Source organism: Argopecten irradians, unplaced genomic scaffold (assembly GCF_041381155.1).
Source record: "Argopecten irradians isolate NY unplaced genomic scaffold, Ai_NY scaffold_0159, whole genome shotgun sequence".
In the NCBI taxonomy this organism is placed as follows: Eukaryota; Metazoa; Mollusca; class Bivalvia; order Pectinida; family Pectinidae; genus Argopecten; species Argopecten irradians.
This window is the reverse complement of record NW_027187626.1, coordinates 3,336-18,769: the sequence shown is the minus strand read 5'-3', so window position 1 is coordinate 18,769 and position 15,434 is coordinate 3,336. Positions and strand designations below refer to the sequence as shown.

The following is a 15,434-nucleotide window of genomic DNA, read 5'->3' as shown; positions in this document are numbered from 1 at the left end:
TTAAAAGCCAATGTAATATATTAAAGTATGTAAGCCTTTGGAGCTACGACAACTGAATGACATTAATTTTATCTATTACAACAAACATGCACTTGAGGTAATATCTTCTTCAATCTTTAGAATATTGTCATGTGGGTGTTCTACAAGACATCACATATGGAATAGTTTATTATTTTCGGTGGTATAGATTTCCCGACAAAACCCAAGAATGAGTATCTGTATTTTTATATTGATATTTTTTGTATAATATTTTTTTTACATTTTAATATGAATTATTTCCGACGACTGTTTTTTTTTTTACTGAAAGCTTATATACGATATATCATTTAATTGTGAATTAGTCTTAAGTTAAGTGTCTTGGTTAATATAAGTCTTCCTTTGTTACATCTATATTTTTTCTAGTGGAAACTCAACAAAAACATGTTTAACGTCTTTAAATCAGAAAATTAAATTCATTTGTACTTAGTGTATGTACCGACATTTATAACGTATGTAACCACGATCCGATTAATATTGATAAATGACAACAACTCTTGCTTAAACTACTAACCTGAACATGGAACAAATTGTCCTCCCTCTTCTATCCCCGGGGTTTCATCGTTTGAATGACCTATACGAAAACATAAAGAAGTCAATCATTTTTAAATTATGGTACTAAAATCCATAAAATAGATATATATAATCAACGCCTTATAAAACGTACCGTTGCTGTAATAGTACTTTTGCGTACCTTCAACGACTTTTTTAGTTATTTTGTTTACAAATATGTTATGATAAAAAGCGTATCCTCTAAGATGTCATTAAAAATGTCATATTAATGAAATAAAATAGCTGATGTTTTTATAGGATATATTTGTAAAATAAAGATACATAATATCTAATCCAAATTTTATTCTTTATATCAGATATATTTTAAATAGAGAATCTTACATGAGTGTCTATGTGATATGGAATCTATCAATGATTTCAATAATTTGATATGCTACGAGCCTTTATGTGACGTCATAATAGTGTTATTACACATGTGCCTTACGATATTTATGACATGGCCGTATGGCATGGCTAGACGGGCCAGTTATGTGATAAAATATATAAACACCGATGGAACGATCACTAGAGTATAACAAATATCATGACATTAACATAACATTCCAAATTGAATGTTTAAAAAATATTACTTAACCACTAACCTGATATTGGCCTCCCTTCTATCTTCGGAACTTCGTCTGAAAAGAAAATCACAAATGGAATAAAACTATTTCCATAAGCATCAAATACCCGTCCCTATTGTATAGATTGTGGAAGGCAACATTATTACGTCAAATTTGTTCGTGGAAAAAATCCAATAGATGCTCTGTGTCAGGTCCTTTACCGAGAGGGGCTGGAGTCGGTATTAGCTAATATCATACTAAACAAAAACTACCTTAAACTTTTTGATAAAACCAAGTCTTGTAGTCAAGTATCAAGAGCAACAATCTTGTCTTTTCAAAAGAGTAATATAGTTCCAATAGCTTCAGGAATGTCTTACCCAGTCGCAAACTGTAGACTGTGTGGAACAGATTTGCCATTAAATCTGTTTTCCAGAGACATTAACTGTAGAACTGCTGACTTACTGATAATATTTACATTGAACTAAATACAGAAACGTGATTTCTAACGTAGTAAGGTGTGCATCTTTTACAAAATATGATAATAAAACTAAAACAATAAATATAAAGGCAATATATTATCATATTTCGAATTAAAATCTAGAGCTATCCAAATGTCGATATATTTATGATAACATTATTAGTGAGAACAATGGTATAGACAACGGACATGTAAATGTAACAAATATGGAGTAGCTATAAATAATATTTGATGTTTGGTCACAATGCTTGAGTGAGAATTTAATAACTTTTAGAACCCCTTCATGGTTGTCAGATCTACCAATTTATGAAAACAAAATGAATTTCAGCAATATTACCTAATTTAGGCCTCGCCCGTCTACGCCTTTTGGTTGGACCGGACTCGATAATGTAACACATAGGTTGCTTGTACATAGCGAGTTTTCAAAATATTGGTTGTAATCTACTTAACAGGTATGGAAGAATAGGGTTTTGAAACAAAAATTTACTATTGCCACAATGTCATATTATTATGTTAAAATATAAATAAAAATCAAGTTGCTTAACCCATTTGAAAATCATTATTAATAATACATACCGTCTACATATATACGTAGAAAAGCTGGCGGGCTTTCACCTTCTCCTTTTCCGTTTACAGCTCGACACATATAGAGTCCTTCATCATGACGATCTGTGTTGTTTATCACTAGAGATGGCGACTCAGTCGACCCTCCAAAGTACTTATTGTTGTCTACTTCTATGGCACTTTCTTGTCCGTCCTCCTTGTTGATTCGATACCATTTCACCGAAGTAACTGGTTCCGGCGATAATATCGTGCACCTCAAGACGGCAATTTGACCAGCAAGCACCACATATCCGCTCTGGGCAATGCTCACTATAGGAACACCAGGCTCGATAGCATCTACAAAAAGAGTAAACAAGTCTTTCAATCGAAGGTTATTAAAACAATAACATGAATAAAAGAACGGAGCTATCCCATTCCAATTGATATGTGTCTCTAAGAATAAAAGTATAAATTATCATTAAAATTTGCGAGAGAACTTTAGAAAGACCTGGAATGATTACAACAGCATCGAAACTGTTTTTTGTCCGTGGGTAATGCTTCAATATGGACGGTTAAAAAGTAAAAACAAAATATCAATGTGCAACATCTGTATCTGTAACCGTAATTCAAAATAATTTCAAGGGAAAAACGTAGTCCTGACCCTGAAAAATACAAACAATATGTGGAAAACAATTCAAACAGCTATCGCATGGTTTGAAAACTAGTTATACATGTATATTGTTTGAGTTAAATAGGTAATAAAGATGAAAAAAAAAATGAAAATATATGACATACCCCCACCCACCATTCTGTCAACAACACCGCGCAAGGATAACAGAACAAGCAGTACGACTCATACCAATAGCTCAATGCTGACCCTTTCCGAATCCACGGAACTAATATCTATGTACAGGGTCAGTGTTGGATCAGGCTTATGGAGAGGAACACATTGAAAGACATTGTCCTGACCGGTCCGAAAGGAAGTAACTTAATTTGTTGACTTGATTTGTGGACGGCGGGAGCGTCAGAAGTGGCATATGTAGATTCCTGATGTATAGACTCCTACATGGGTCTATATTTGCTATGGAGTTTAGATACCTCAGAAGACTTTGGAACTAACGCACCTGGATAGATGTGAACATCGATACTACGAGAGTGGCATAGGTTCATACTGCAAATGCTGTGACAATATGACAATATCCGGAAAAGACACTTTTGTCGCAAGGGTAACAGAGATAATTCCTTATTGACATTTGACGGAGTTATTCATTCTTTATTATTTCATTATTTATGCATCCCCCCCTTCAAGACATGATTTTGTTTGTTAAAGGGTAATTATTATAGTCAAATGACTTTCTTTGGTTTCAATCCCATTGAGGTGTTTTCTCTTAAAACTTTGGAATTTTACCATTTTTTTGCTTAAAATGTTTTTACAACACATCGAGATGTAGACGCTAACTTTTTCATACACCGCATTTATTATAACTAACTTTCTAAAACGACTTATATAAATATCGGCGATCGTCAAATATATGCACAGTACATGAAATTAGGTTAGATATCTTTTAAAACAACCGTATATAAATAATCTTGAAATTATTTTGACGCGAAAACAACCCTGTAGATTTATGGAATTCGTGATTTCAGTGTATGAGAGCATGCTCACGGTATGTCATGCCATTACGTCCCGACCTATGTGCGTTGTATCCACAAAAATACAAAAACGATCGAATACGGCTAGAGCTAATATATAACATTAACATTGAGTCTATATTGTATGTTTAAATGGGAAAGAATAAAATGAATATTACAATACCATAAGTCCGGTTTCCAAGCTGTTAATTCTGCAGGCAGTGGTCGCAATATAAAGTTGTACGTCAATTATTTGGTTACTATTAATGACGTTGAAATTTTGTGACATGACATATCTGATCGGTTCTGAGTTATTTAGTGCGATCGGTAAAAGTTCCAGAAGGTCATACACAATCGATGGATAAAGAGTTCACCTATATAATGCCTAACGCATTCATACAATGGCCGTATAGTCTAATAACACGACGCAAAAACATAAATGACATTATCTACTTACCGCCCAATGGTGTTTTTACTTCAACACATGTATAATCTTTTCGAATCGATAGAGTATTTTCCTTTTCGTCGGTGAAAGAAATTGACCCGTCGTTTATACCGGAACGGAATCGGTCAGCCAATGCTATTGCAGTCAATTCCGATGGCGAAGAAGCACCAGTTATTTCAAATGATACAATGATACAACCTGAAAAATAAAAATGAGTATATGTTCATTAATATTTCCCTAATTAAAATGTAATGGAATGGATGAGAGAGATAATACTTCTGGGGTCATTATTATGCATATAATTTGTTAAAGAACGGAAAAGCAAAATATTGCTATATGGTTTTCATTGTATAGCTAAGTTCTTAGATACGAGACTAAGACGAGGCATATTTCACTAATAGTATTGCACATCAATACAATACAAGAACAGCCATCATGTAAAAAATATGTGCACAAAATATTGAAGCAATGCGTAAATTTGCCCTATAAATTATGTTTCTGATCATCTAAAACGTATTGCTTTGTATATTTGGAATACATAATACAGGTGCGTTGTTTATATACATAGTAAAATGTATCATCCATGTTAGATATATATAAAACAAAAACCGGTCCGTTCCAGTCCAAATGAACTGCACATATCGTGTATCTTTTGCAGGTACATACATTGACAGCCTGTGCCACTTTATATAAAGTGTAATGTTCAGTTAATAAGTATCCAGATATATTTAATAATCAATACAATTGAAAGTAGAAATAGGTATTCCGGGTTGGTACGATTTAGTATGATGACTAAATTTTAAGTATAGCCAAAATGTAACAAAATGAATAACACGGCTGTCAGACATGATAACACCGATGTGACATTGCGCAAAATAGGCTCATCATACACAGATTTTTATTTCAACCCCATCGTTATATCTTTATTCTTTTGTGTTGATTATCTATAAAATATATCTCCGTGAATTTATTATGTTAGCTGTTTAAAAAAAATATTAAAGCTGATAATGCAAGAAAAACAAATATTTTTTGTTTTAAATACGTATACTTGTATTGCAAGAATGGTTTATTAGACATTCCCCTGTCGAGGACAGCCATATCTGTTTTACATTCCGACGAATCACCGACTGTGTATCACCTACAAATATGTAAACAAAGCTAAGCTAGCTGTAAAACTGTATTGGGCTTCTTTAAGCAAGGAAACATGTCAACTCCTCTAAGCTGTCATTTAGATGCTTGTCAAAATAAAATTTCAACACAAGTGAATATAAATCCAAACAATAATCCGTCCACATATATCCACGTTTATCATCGTACACGATGCACTCAACTGACCATGTACCTGTCCCGAACTAGCGACAACTATCAAGAACACACACCTGTCGATATACGTGTAAAACCTAGTGTATATTGAAGTTTTTATTGGCTCGTATTTGACACATTTTGGGATCAAGCTGAAAACACAATCGTGTAATTCAATGAAACTTTGTCAGGTGAGTGCAGTGTCTATTTTCTTTTTGACATTGTTATTTGCAATATTGCATGTGCATCTGAGACAAGATATGTTTAGAATGACGCACGTTTGTCAATTCACGTGCTTTATATAGGGGGTTGGCCAGTGAAGGTTATTAAGCAGAGCAAAAGAAAAATGGCTGCCACTTCCTTGGATACGACACTGTTATAACTAGGGGATGTCTCAGAAACATTTTTTTCTTAAAAAAATCATTATATTTTTTTTAAATTTAAAGGCATGCATTGAAATTATTGATATCTTAATAATGTTTAACTTGCAATGTCAGCTTAAAGTTCATCAAGTACTACGTGTATAATACATGATAACTTACCAATGATTAACTCGAATTTGACGATCCTTTCGTTTATCTTTAATGCTTCGCTGACTTGTTTCTTGATGCGATTTTTCAGTTCCAGACTTGGTGCACCTTTCTCAATAATAAATTGTACCCTACATTCCCGTAAGTCAAATTGACAGGCAGTATCAATTCCTAAAAGCATAAACAAGCATGTTACTGACCATTTGTTAAACTAGTAAAACACGAGTGTTTCAAGAAACTACACCTGAGCATACAAACACATTCATCTGGTATTTCATATGAATCATTTTTGCTCTTTAGGTGGCTCGATACTGTTAGGCCTTTACATTTCCCCTCGTTTATTTTCTTTAAAATTTGGTCACTGAAAGATTGGTTGATAAACTGTTTATCACGGCTTTTATTTGAAATTTGACTGAGCGGTTTTGGAAATATTGTACTCTCAATAACCCTACTGTACTGTCTGTTTTTTCTCAAAAGACAATGTTACACACATATTTTCAAAGCTTGGTAATTGACTGTAATGTTACAAACAACAATATTTCTAATCACTAATATGTAAGTTTATATGGCTATCAATGACCTCAATGTCGTTTCCACTATATCTATTAATTGTGAATTGTTTACGCGTATGCGGATATGTGAGGCTTAAAAAGGGCCATTTATTGCATTTTATTTTCAACTTTAATACCTAATTTTAAAAAAAGATTGTGTTGTTTAATTTTCTTTATTTTTTTTTTGTCCACGTAATTAGACAGTTGTTTAGGTTACGATGAAAGAATATGAAAAATTGATCGCAGAATTTTTGAGTAATTTCAGAATTATATAATTATACTGAAATCGAGCGGTACTATTTTTAAAGTACATCTTAGATATTCATTATTATAAAGTGTAATAGTTTGATAATATATATTGTTATAAATGTTAATTTTATGTCACTTTGCCACCGATTCGATGCTATACAACGCTACGAAATGGCACAAATAAGAAATTATTTTGCCTGGATATAATATCTGAAAAATGCTTATAGAAAAATCTGTGTGAAGATTCAACTTCAATTACACATTAGATAATCAGTGATTTTATATTGTTTTAGCGGAAAAATATTTTAACAAAATCTATATTTCCATCGTCAAGATATCTTAGTTTCAATAGTCGTTTGAGGCAGATATCCAAGCATAAAATTGAATTTGGCGCCAAAATTGTAGCCATGAAAAGCGTTTTCGTGACAACGATCGAAGTTGATAACTTCAACTTGATCACAAAAATGTCGGTAAAGTCGATGTCATCATACACCACTGTATGTTTTTGAATATTTTTTTGTGTCGATATCTGCATATCTAATACATATAGATATATACTTATTATCCGAAGTAAACTAAACCAGATTTTGGATCATCAAGATTACCTGTACTGTATGCTTAAGAAAAAATCTTAATCTGAATCCTCGATCTACGTTCAGCTGATTACTGTAGATAGGAAAATAATTAGTCTATGCCTAAATGTACATGTTTTGTTTCTATATCACAGACATAATATTGCTGTTGACACAAGCTTAAATGTGCTTTTTCGTAAGATATTATTTGATTTCATTTTCTCATAACAGGAAATACATGTATCATCTAAATACAGTAGTTATGTCTTATCGTACAGGCATACAGTAAACTAAGTCTTGTTTCCCGAACGTGTTAGTGGTTATTGAAGATCATATTAGCTAAACATGATACATGTAGACAACTACATACGTAATATCCATGAAATATACTGGCTTGTACAAATTGAACGAAAAACAGGGGTGGGGCGATGGAGAAATGGAAACATTTCTATATCTGTAGTTTTATACTAGAGGATTACTCGGTAGAATTAGAATATCTCGATTTAATCATGCATCTTCCTTAAAACACATACAAGCATAGTAAGTGTCAAATATTCACAGTTTAATGGAGATGAATAGACAAAGTTTTAATTACTTGTATTATTTTATTCAATACAAGACCGTATCGGCATATATCAGTCCATTTGTATAAGCTATGTAAATTGCTTCTCAAAAGATACAGGTAGCTTCATGTTATATTAGCCTAGCCAAATCCAAAGATCTGACAACATTATTTTTTCTAGTTTGTCTAAGCTAGGTCCTACACCTACCGTACAAACTTTGATTTTTTAGCCGGTATCAAGCTTTCGGCAGACCGATCTAAGTACAATATCGACAAATACGCCGACTATCGACTATACTATACTATAACGTTAAAAGGTAAGATATCGTTAGACGGATAACATATAGATCGCTAATATTCATAATCTTAGTCACATAAGAGTTTTCATTTGCAGTTTCGAATGCACACTGCTTTTCTTGAAATCGAGTAATCATAATCTGAACCTGATACTTTACCACAAGCCCCAGGATATCTTTTAACGTCATTCCTGGCAGCGTCCAATTTTGTCTCATCATTGCCCTCTGTATCTAGTCAAGTTCAAATAAAATGACAGTATAAATAGGTGACCAACAAATAGTAGTACTACAATATCGAATCAGTTTTTTTCACTTTAACATTACAGTTTAGTACAAATTACGAGTTTCACTTAACATGTCCTTCCTAAAGATATCAATTTAATAGACGTCAAACAAAATTACATTACTATGAGTATACAATGGAATCCACGTAATTTAAAACGGATTATATAGAAATAAATAATGTTAAATACTTATGTTAATAACCACGCGACTGCCACATAGTTCAGGTGTTACGAAATATAAAAGCAGTGTTGCTTATTTCATATAGGTATATTGTGAAAGTACGGAATTTTAACTTACTCTGGCGCTGAATTTGTCCATCATCCCCTATTATAACATTAGCAGCGTTTTTGATATTATTTGTGAAATTGAAGTTGATGTTTGCGTGGACGTGTTTTGATATCATTTCCTGCATCTGGTTCATTGTCGGTAAAACTGAAACTAGAATAGGGATAGTTTGTACAATATATTGAATATATAGCAATCTTTAATTAATACAAGTTATTCATAGACTAACTTGATTTATTTAAGAAACAACACTGTGTTTGCCTGGGTATGTTATGGTTTAGTTATTTTCTCAAGTTATCTTCCTTTATATCCACTGTTCGTGGTTAATATCTAACAGAGTACCAGAATTGCTTCCCTTTGATACTTCCATTTCCGTCGCGGTGAATATTAAAAAAGACGTATTCAGAATTCTGCCAGCATCAATATTCAATCATCGTATATCTCCCCGTGTTGTCATCGTGCTGAATTGTTGTATTGACGGTATTTTGTATGTGCTTTCGATATTTCACGATTGTAGCGTACAACGGGTGCTGCAATTCGTCTATTGTAAACTTGCATCAATTTCATTAAGTCTGTGACGAGTGATGGCGCCCACGTTTTTCATACGATGGATGCTATCGTTGTTTGCGAATTTTAATTCTTCATTACGACAATCATGAATTACTAGTCATAATATATTAAATACATAGTGCAAATTTAATTAGCTAAACGTTTAATGATTGAAACAGAGTAACGTATTTTCACAAGGATTTGTGAATCAGACCCGAACACATGCCATGGGTTTGATTTATTTGGAGGTCGGGAATTCTCCTAATCATTCCCCCGTTTTGCAATGTAAAGCTAATTACTCCTGTTTATGACGTGGGGATCTCTCGTTTATAATGAAGGTTCCTTATTGTCTTGCGATTAAATGGTAAAGCATGTTATAATTTATTTGGGCTGATCTCATATTCTGATTTAATTCATAGGTTCAAAAATAAATTGTTAAGTCATGTAACGTAATAATTTCAGGGGCAATTGTTCATCATCAATTTTATTTAACTTGTGTTTTTTGAGAACCTACACGTAATGCAATGATGACTAATGTAAAAAGCAAGTCAAACAGCCCCTACGCCCGTGCAGTGAGGCGGGGATCTCAGGCCAGGAGTCTAAGTCGGCCCCTCGTTGAGCCCATCGTGGAGGAGCAAACGGCTACCCCGAACCCAAGTGACATGGTCACCGATGCTGTCCAGCCTATACAGGGACCTTCCGTAATAATTATGACATCTGAAGCTTCAGGTACTACCCCTTCCCCATTATCCAGTGTCAGTGATACTGTAGGGGCCCATGTCTACCATCTATTTCGAACAAAAACAAAAATCTGGGGATCAAGGTATGTAGACCTGGGTAACCTTTTAGTAACTTATCAGGATTTGTTGATCTGAGATGGTCCTTCCTTGATGGGAACTTGGTGTTAAGGCCAAAGGCCAAAGGCCAAACAAAAATATATATAAAAATTTATAAACATGTGTCTATCATTAGACTGGCCGCAAAATCTTTTAGAGTTTTAGGCTGGAAAATATATGACGAACAATTTCGCCTTCGCCATGCATGACAGCCTGATCGGTGATGGGCCGTTGTTGATGGAGAATTGTGGTTAACTTGTCTCACAACCTCAAGGTCAACTGACACATCAAAACAAACAGTAAATATTGGTACAATAAAGGGCGGTTGCTTGGAATTTAATTTCAGAGGAGTATGTCAAAGGTCAAATTGCGGATACCTACATAAATGTATGCAATGTATTGATGCTCATCACAAATATCTTGTTTTATAGATCAAGTTCAGGGTGTTCGAGGTCTAGGTAACATGAACAATCAGGCTCAGCGCATGGTTTCTCCAAAAAACAGGCCCACCAAACTCAGACAGGGTAATATAATGTTCGTCCTCAATTCCAGCACCTTTCTAGGAGGTTGTATGGGTTGTTAGCTGAAGTTTCAAGATCACATCATTTTATTCGCTTGATTGCATCAGTGAAAGATGACATTCTTAAGTATTTTAATGGTACTTTTCAATATTTTGACCAAATTTGGGTGTCTAGCAAAGATTTAGAGCTTTTTACAGACAGTGCTGGGATCATGAATTTAGGTTTTGGTGCTTTGTTTGGCAAACATTGGTTTGTATTTCAGTGGCCTCCATGTTGGCATGGCTTATCTATTTTTAGGGTTGTTACATTCTTAGAATTAGTACCTATAGTTATGGCAATGTTCACATGGAAATATCAGTTTCAGAGCAAAATGGAAGATTTGATATCTACCTCCATCTCTCATCATAATACAACGGAGGCGTATAGATCTGGTTTCAAGGTTCGCACAGGTCCTGGAAAACTCCTTGAATTTGCTATGTCTCCTTGAAACTCCTTGAAAATCAGCAAAATCAAATGATGTCCTTGAAAAGTCCTGGGTTTTTGGTATACATCCTTGAATTTACACAAATACTCCTTAATATTAAGATTGTGTTTCATAAAAAATGGTGTTTTTATTTCAATATTTATTTTAAGATATATAACATAGATCTACATGAGTCATGATGGTTATATATAACAATTATGGTGTGATACTTATGGTTCATTTTTATAGCGATTATTTCCCCTGTTAGGAAATCAGCCATATCATATGTGTACAGTACTGTTAGGGTCTTGTAATGCTTGTGTCTGATATGTATATGTCGGATAAAACCCTCAGGGGAGGGAAAGAAATGGCAGATATTATGTGATACATTTAAGGACCTTTCTAAATTGGGTGAAACATGGATGAATCTGCTCTAAGATTCCTGGACAAGGCTTTAAACGTAAAGACAATCAACGTGACATCATTTGTGACAGGGTGGATGTGAAGGCATTATCAACTAAATGTGGTGAAGGCCCAGACAAATGTTCTGAGAATGAATTGTCAAAATTACCACAATCGTCTATATATTCTGAACGTAGCATAATCCTACTGACATAACCACCCCACAAAACACAGTTGCTAATGGTCTCAAACAATAAATAGTCAATTAAAAAAAGGGTAAAGAAAACATTATCAATTTTACGTAGACAGCGAAAACAATAGTCCTGGAAAAAAAAATATCCTTGAGAACCCCTGGAAAACTCATTTAATTTTGCATGGCCGTGTCTGTATGGACTATGTGGTTTAAATGTGTTTAAATTCTTTATTGAAGACGCTAACATGTAAAACATTTGGCCCCCTCCCCCGAGTCACATATTGAACTTTATCATGCACATGGCAGATAAAGGTATGTCCCCTGCCACTGTGGCCACCTATATAGCAGGCTTGAATTTTTATGTGAAAAGTTCTGTCAAGCGAGGAGCTTCTGTCTAATTTCCTTGTTAAATAGCTTATTTCCGGCATAAAAAAAAACAAAAAATCCAGAAGTCTGTACATGATCTTAAGGCACCTATCTGAGTATCACCTCTGATATACTTTCAAAGATTTTAAGAGCTGTATGAGCCTCTTGTTTGTATTTCTATAAAGGGTCGTTGGCCTAAAAGTTATTTCTATAGATCATTCACTAGAAATAAATCTTCCTTACTCAAAAACTGATCAAGCAGGGATTGGTTGTACAGTGTGCATTCCTCGAATGGCAGGGAAATATTGCCCAGTATACCATGCATCTCGAGCAGTATCTTGCCGTTAGGCACAAGGAACCAAGGTGCAGTTTTTTGTCATTTTGATCCTCTGTTGGTCCTCTGGTTCTAGGGTAGGAGATCTGTAGGGACATAAACTATCTTATATCAACACTGCCTAATGCACATATAGTATGGTCTCAGATGCTACCTCGATGCACGTGGCGAGGTTCTGAGAAAGTTTCTGCTGCCAATCGTGCATGTATACTAGTTAACAGGGCAGTGGCAACTCTTGTATTGGATTAAGGTGGTGGCTACATAAAATACCCTTCAAGGCGATATTCAACAATGACATGGTTCATTGAAAAAAAATCAATCTTTATGTAGTAGAATAGGTATCACGGTTATTGAAACTTTGTTAGCTTCGTTCCCCACTGCATATAAATGGTATTTATTATTTTTGGCGGTGGCACACATAATTTATCAATTATGTGTGCCATTTGGCAAAACGTAAAGCTAACATTAAAGAAGAATTAAATTATAATTGATACACATTTAAGTGGAATTAAAAAAAAATTCATCATTGGTTATCCCTTGATCAGCAAACCTATTTGCACAAGTAAAAAACTCTTATATTAAATTATCAGTGAACTTGTATTATTTGATTTGATTCATTTCACTTTATGCTTATTTGATTTGATATATTGTACTTGTATTCATGCCAATGGGGCAGTTAATGACGCCCCATTTTTATTCTTGTTTTCTATGGGCAATGATTGACGCCCTCTTGATTACATGGGCAGTTATTGACGCCCTTTTGTTTGCATGGGCAGTTATTGACGTCCTCTTGCTTGGTATGGGCAGTTATTGACGCCCTTTCAAAATAAACACCGTGGCCAATACCTTCATTTTGTGTTTGTTGTTCATGAATATAGAATAACTTGATTTATTTAAGAAACAATACTGTGTTTGCCTTGGTACGTTATGGTTTAGTTATTTTCTCAAGTTATCTCCTTTTATATCCACTGTCCTTGGTTAATACCTAACAGAGTACCAGAGTTGCTTTCCTTTGATACTTCCATTTCCCTCGCGGTGAATATTGAAAACCCTCACACCTCACCCCTTTATAAGGTATTGTTTATGGGCGCCCTTTTCTACGGCATAAACAATACATTATAAAGGGGTGAGGTGTGAGGGTTTTCAATATTCACCGCGAGTTTTCTCTTTTTTTTTTTGCAGATCATGGCAATGACAGTGCACGGTTGGTTCCCGCGTTGCAGTCAATTTGTGGTCGACTTCGTGATCTGTGAATTTTTCTAAGGAAGGACTAATCAAATTCCGGCCTTTGTTTTGCAATCACATGTGACATTACTTGGTTTGTATTTGAGTTATTTATCCAAGAAAAGGCTAGTATTTGCGTCTTTAGATTTCTAATATCATTACGCATATTGGCAAGAAGTGGCAGGACTTCGCTAACATTACGGAAGAATTAAATTTAAATTGATACATATCTAAGTGAAATTTAAAAAAATCGTTCATCATTGGTTACTCCTTGATCAGCAAACCTATTTGCATAAGTAAAAAACTCCTGTATTAAATTTTCAGTTAACTTGTATTATTTGATTTGATTAATTGGACTTTATACTTTTTTTGATTTGATCTATTGTACTTGTATTCATGCCAATGGGGCAGTTAATGACGCCCTATTTTGATTTTTTATGGGCAGTGATTGATGCCCTCTTGATTACATGGGCAGTTAGTGACGCCCCCTCTTGTCTTTTATGGGCAGTGATTGACGCCCTCTTGTCTTGTATGGGCAGTGATTGACGCCCTCTTGTTTGCATGGACATTTATTGACGCCATCTTGCTTGGTATGGGCAGTAATTGACGCCCTCTTGTTTGCATTGGCAGTTATTGACGCCCTCTTGCTTACATCGGCAGTTATTGACGCCCCATCTTGTCTTGTATGGGCAGTTATTGACGCCCTCTTGTTTGCATGGACATTTATTGACGCCCTCTTGCTTGGTATGGGCAGTAATTGACGCCCACTTGATTACATCGGCAGTTTTTGACGCCCCCTCTTGTATTGTAGGGCAGTAATTGACGCCCTCTTGTCTTGTATGGGCAGTGATTGACGCCCTCTTGTTTGCATGGTCAGTTATTGACGCCCTCTTGATTACATCGGCAATTATTGACGCCCCCTCTTGTCTTGTATGGGCAGTTATTGACGCCCTTTGGCTTGGTATGGGCAGCTATTGACGCCCTTTGAAAATAAACAGCGTGGTCAATACCTTCATTTCGTGTTTGTTGTTGTATTTAATAAGTTCTTGTTTCCCCAGTATCGTCATTATATTAAAGGCACATTAAACGTAACTTTTCAGCATTCTTGTTATCGCAATTTAAGAAGAAAATGACCACGTTTTCTCTGTATTAATAACCCATTATGTTTTGATAACTGCTCTGCAAACTATCGATGATCCTTATGAATTTATTGTTACTTGAATTTGTTCACATATGTACAGTTTGGACAAAATAGCATTATTAAAATTTATATAAATAGATTACATAAACTTAAATTAAAAAACAAACACACAAAAAGTGTCGGTAAAATCCTGTGAAGAACAGAACCATTCTTTGTATTAAATATTGAAAAAGAGAGTTAAAAAGTTGTATAATCATGGTAAGGTTTTTATTAAGTATCTATATCTAATCGTTATTTTTAATTATTTATCAAAGTTTTGCTTTGATGTAAAAAAACAATCTTTTAACATAAAAATAAAGGAAGGCAACTCGATGACGAAAAAAATAAGTAACATCATGATACTGTTTTTCTCTTAAAAAAACCTCCTTTTGTTTAAATAAGTTTCCCCAATTTATAGTGAAGTACTCATCGAAAGTATTCTTCTATTAGGTGAAATTAAGATTACTTGCTTTAAACATTAAAAG

General features: G+C 34.4%; 1 protein-coding gene across 1 annotated transcript; it reads right to left on the bottom strand.

Moving 5' to 3' along the window:
* Positions 1 to 347: 347 nt before the first annotated feature.
* LOC138311953 (roundabout homolog 2-like) lies at positions 348 to 2,980 on the bottom strand. The gene is made up of 4 exons (XM_069253072.1): positions 2,968 to 2,980; positions 2,206 to 2,529; positions 1,191 to 1,226; positions 348 to 610 (listed from the first exon to the last, which is right to left on the bottom strand). The coding sequence occupies exons 1-4, from the start codon at positions 2,978 to 2,980 to the stop codon at positions 546 to 548; spliced, it is 438 nt and encodes a 145-aa protein (XP_069109173.1). The 3' UTR covers positions 348 to 545.
* Positions 2,981 to 15,434: the final 12,454 nt, after the last annotated feature.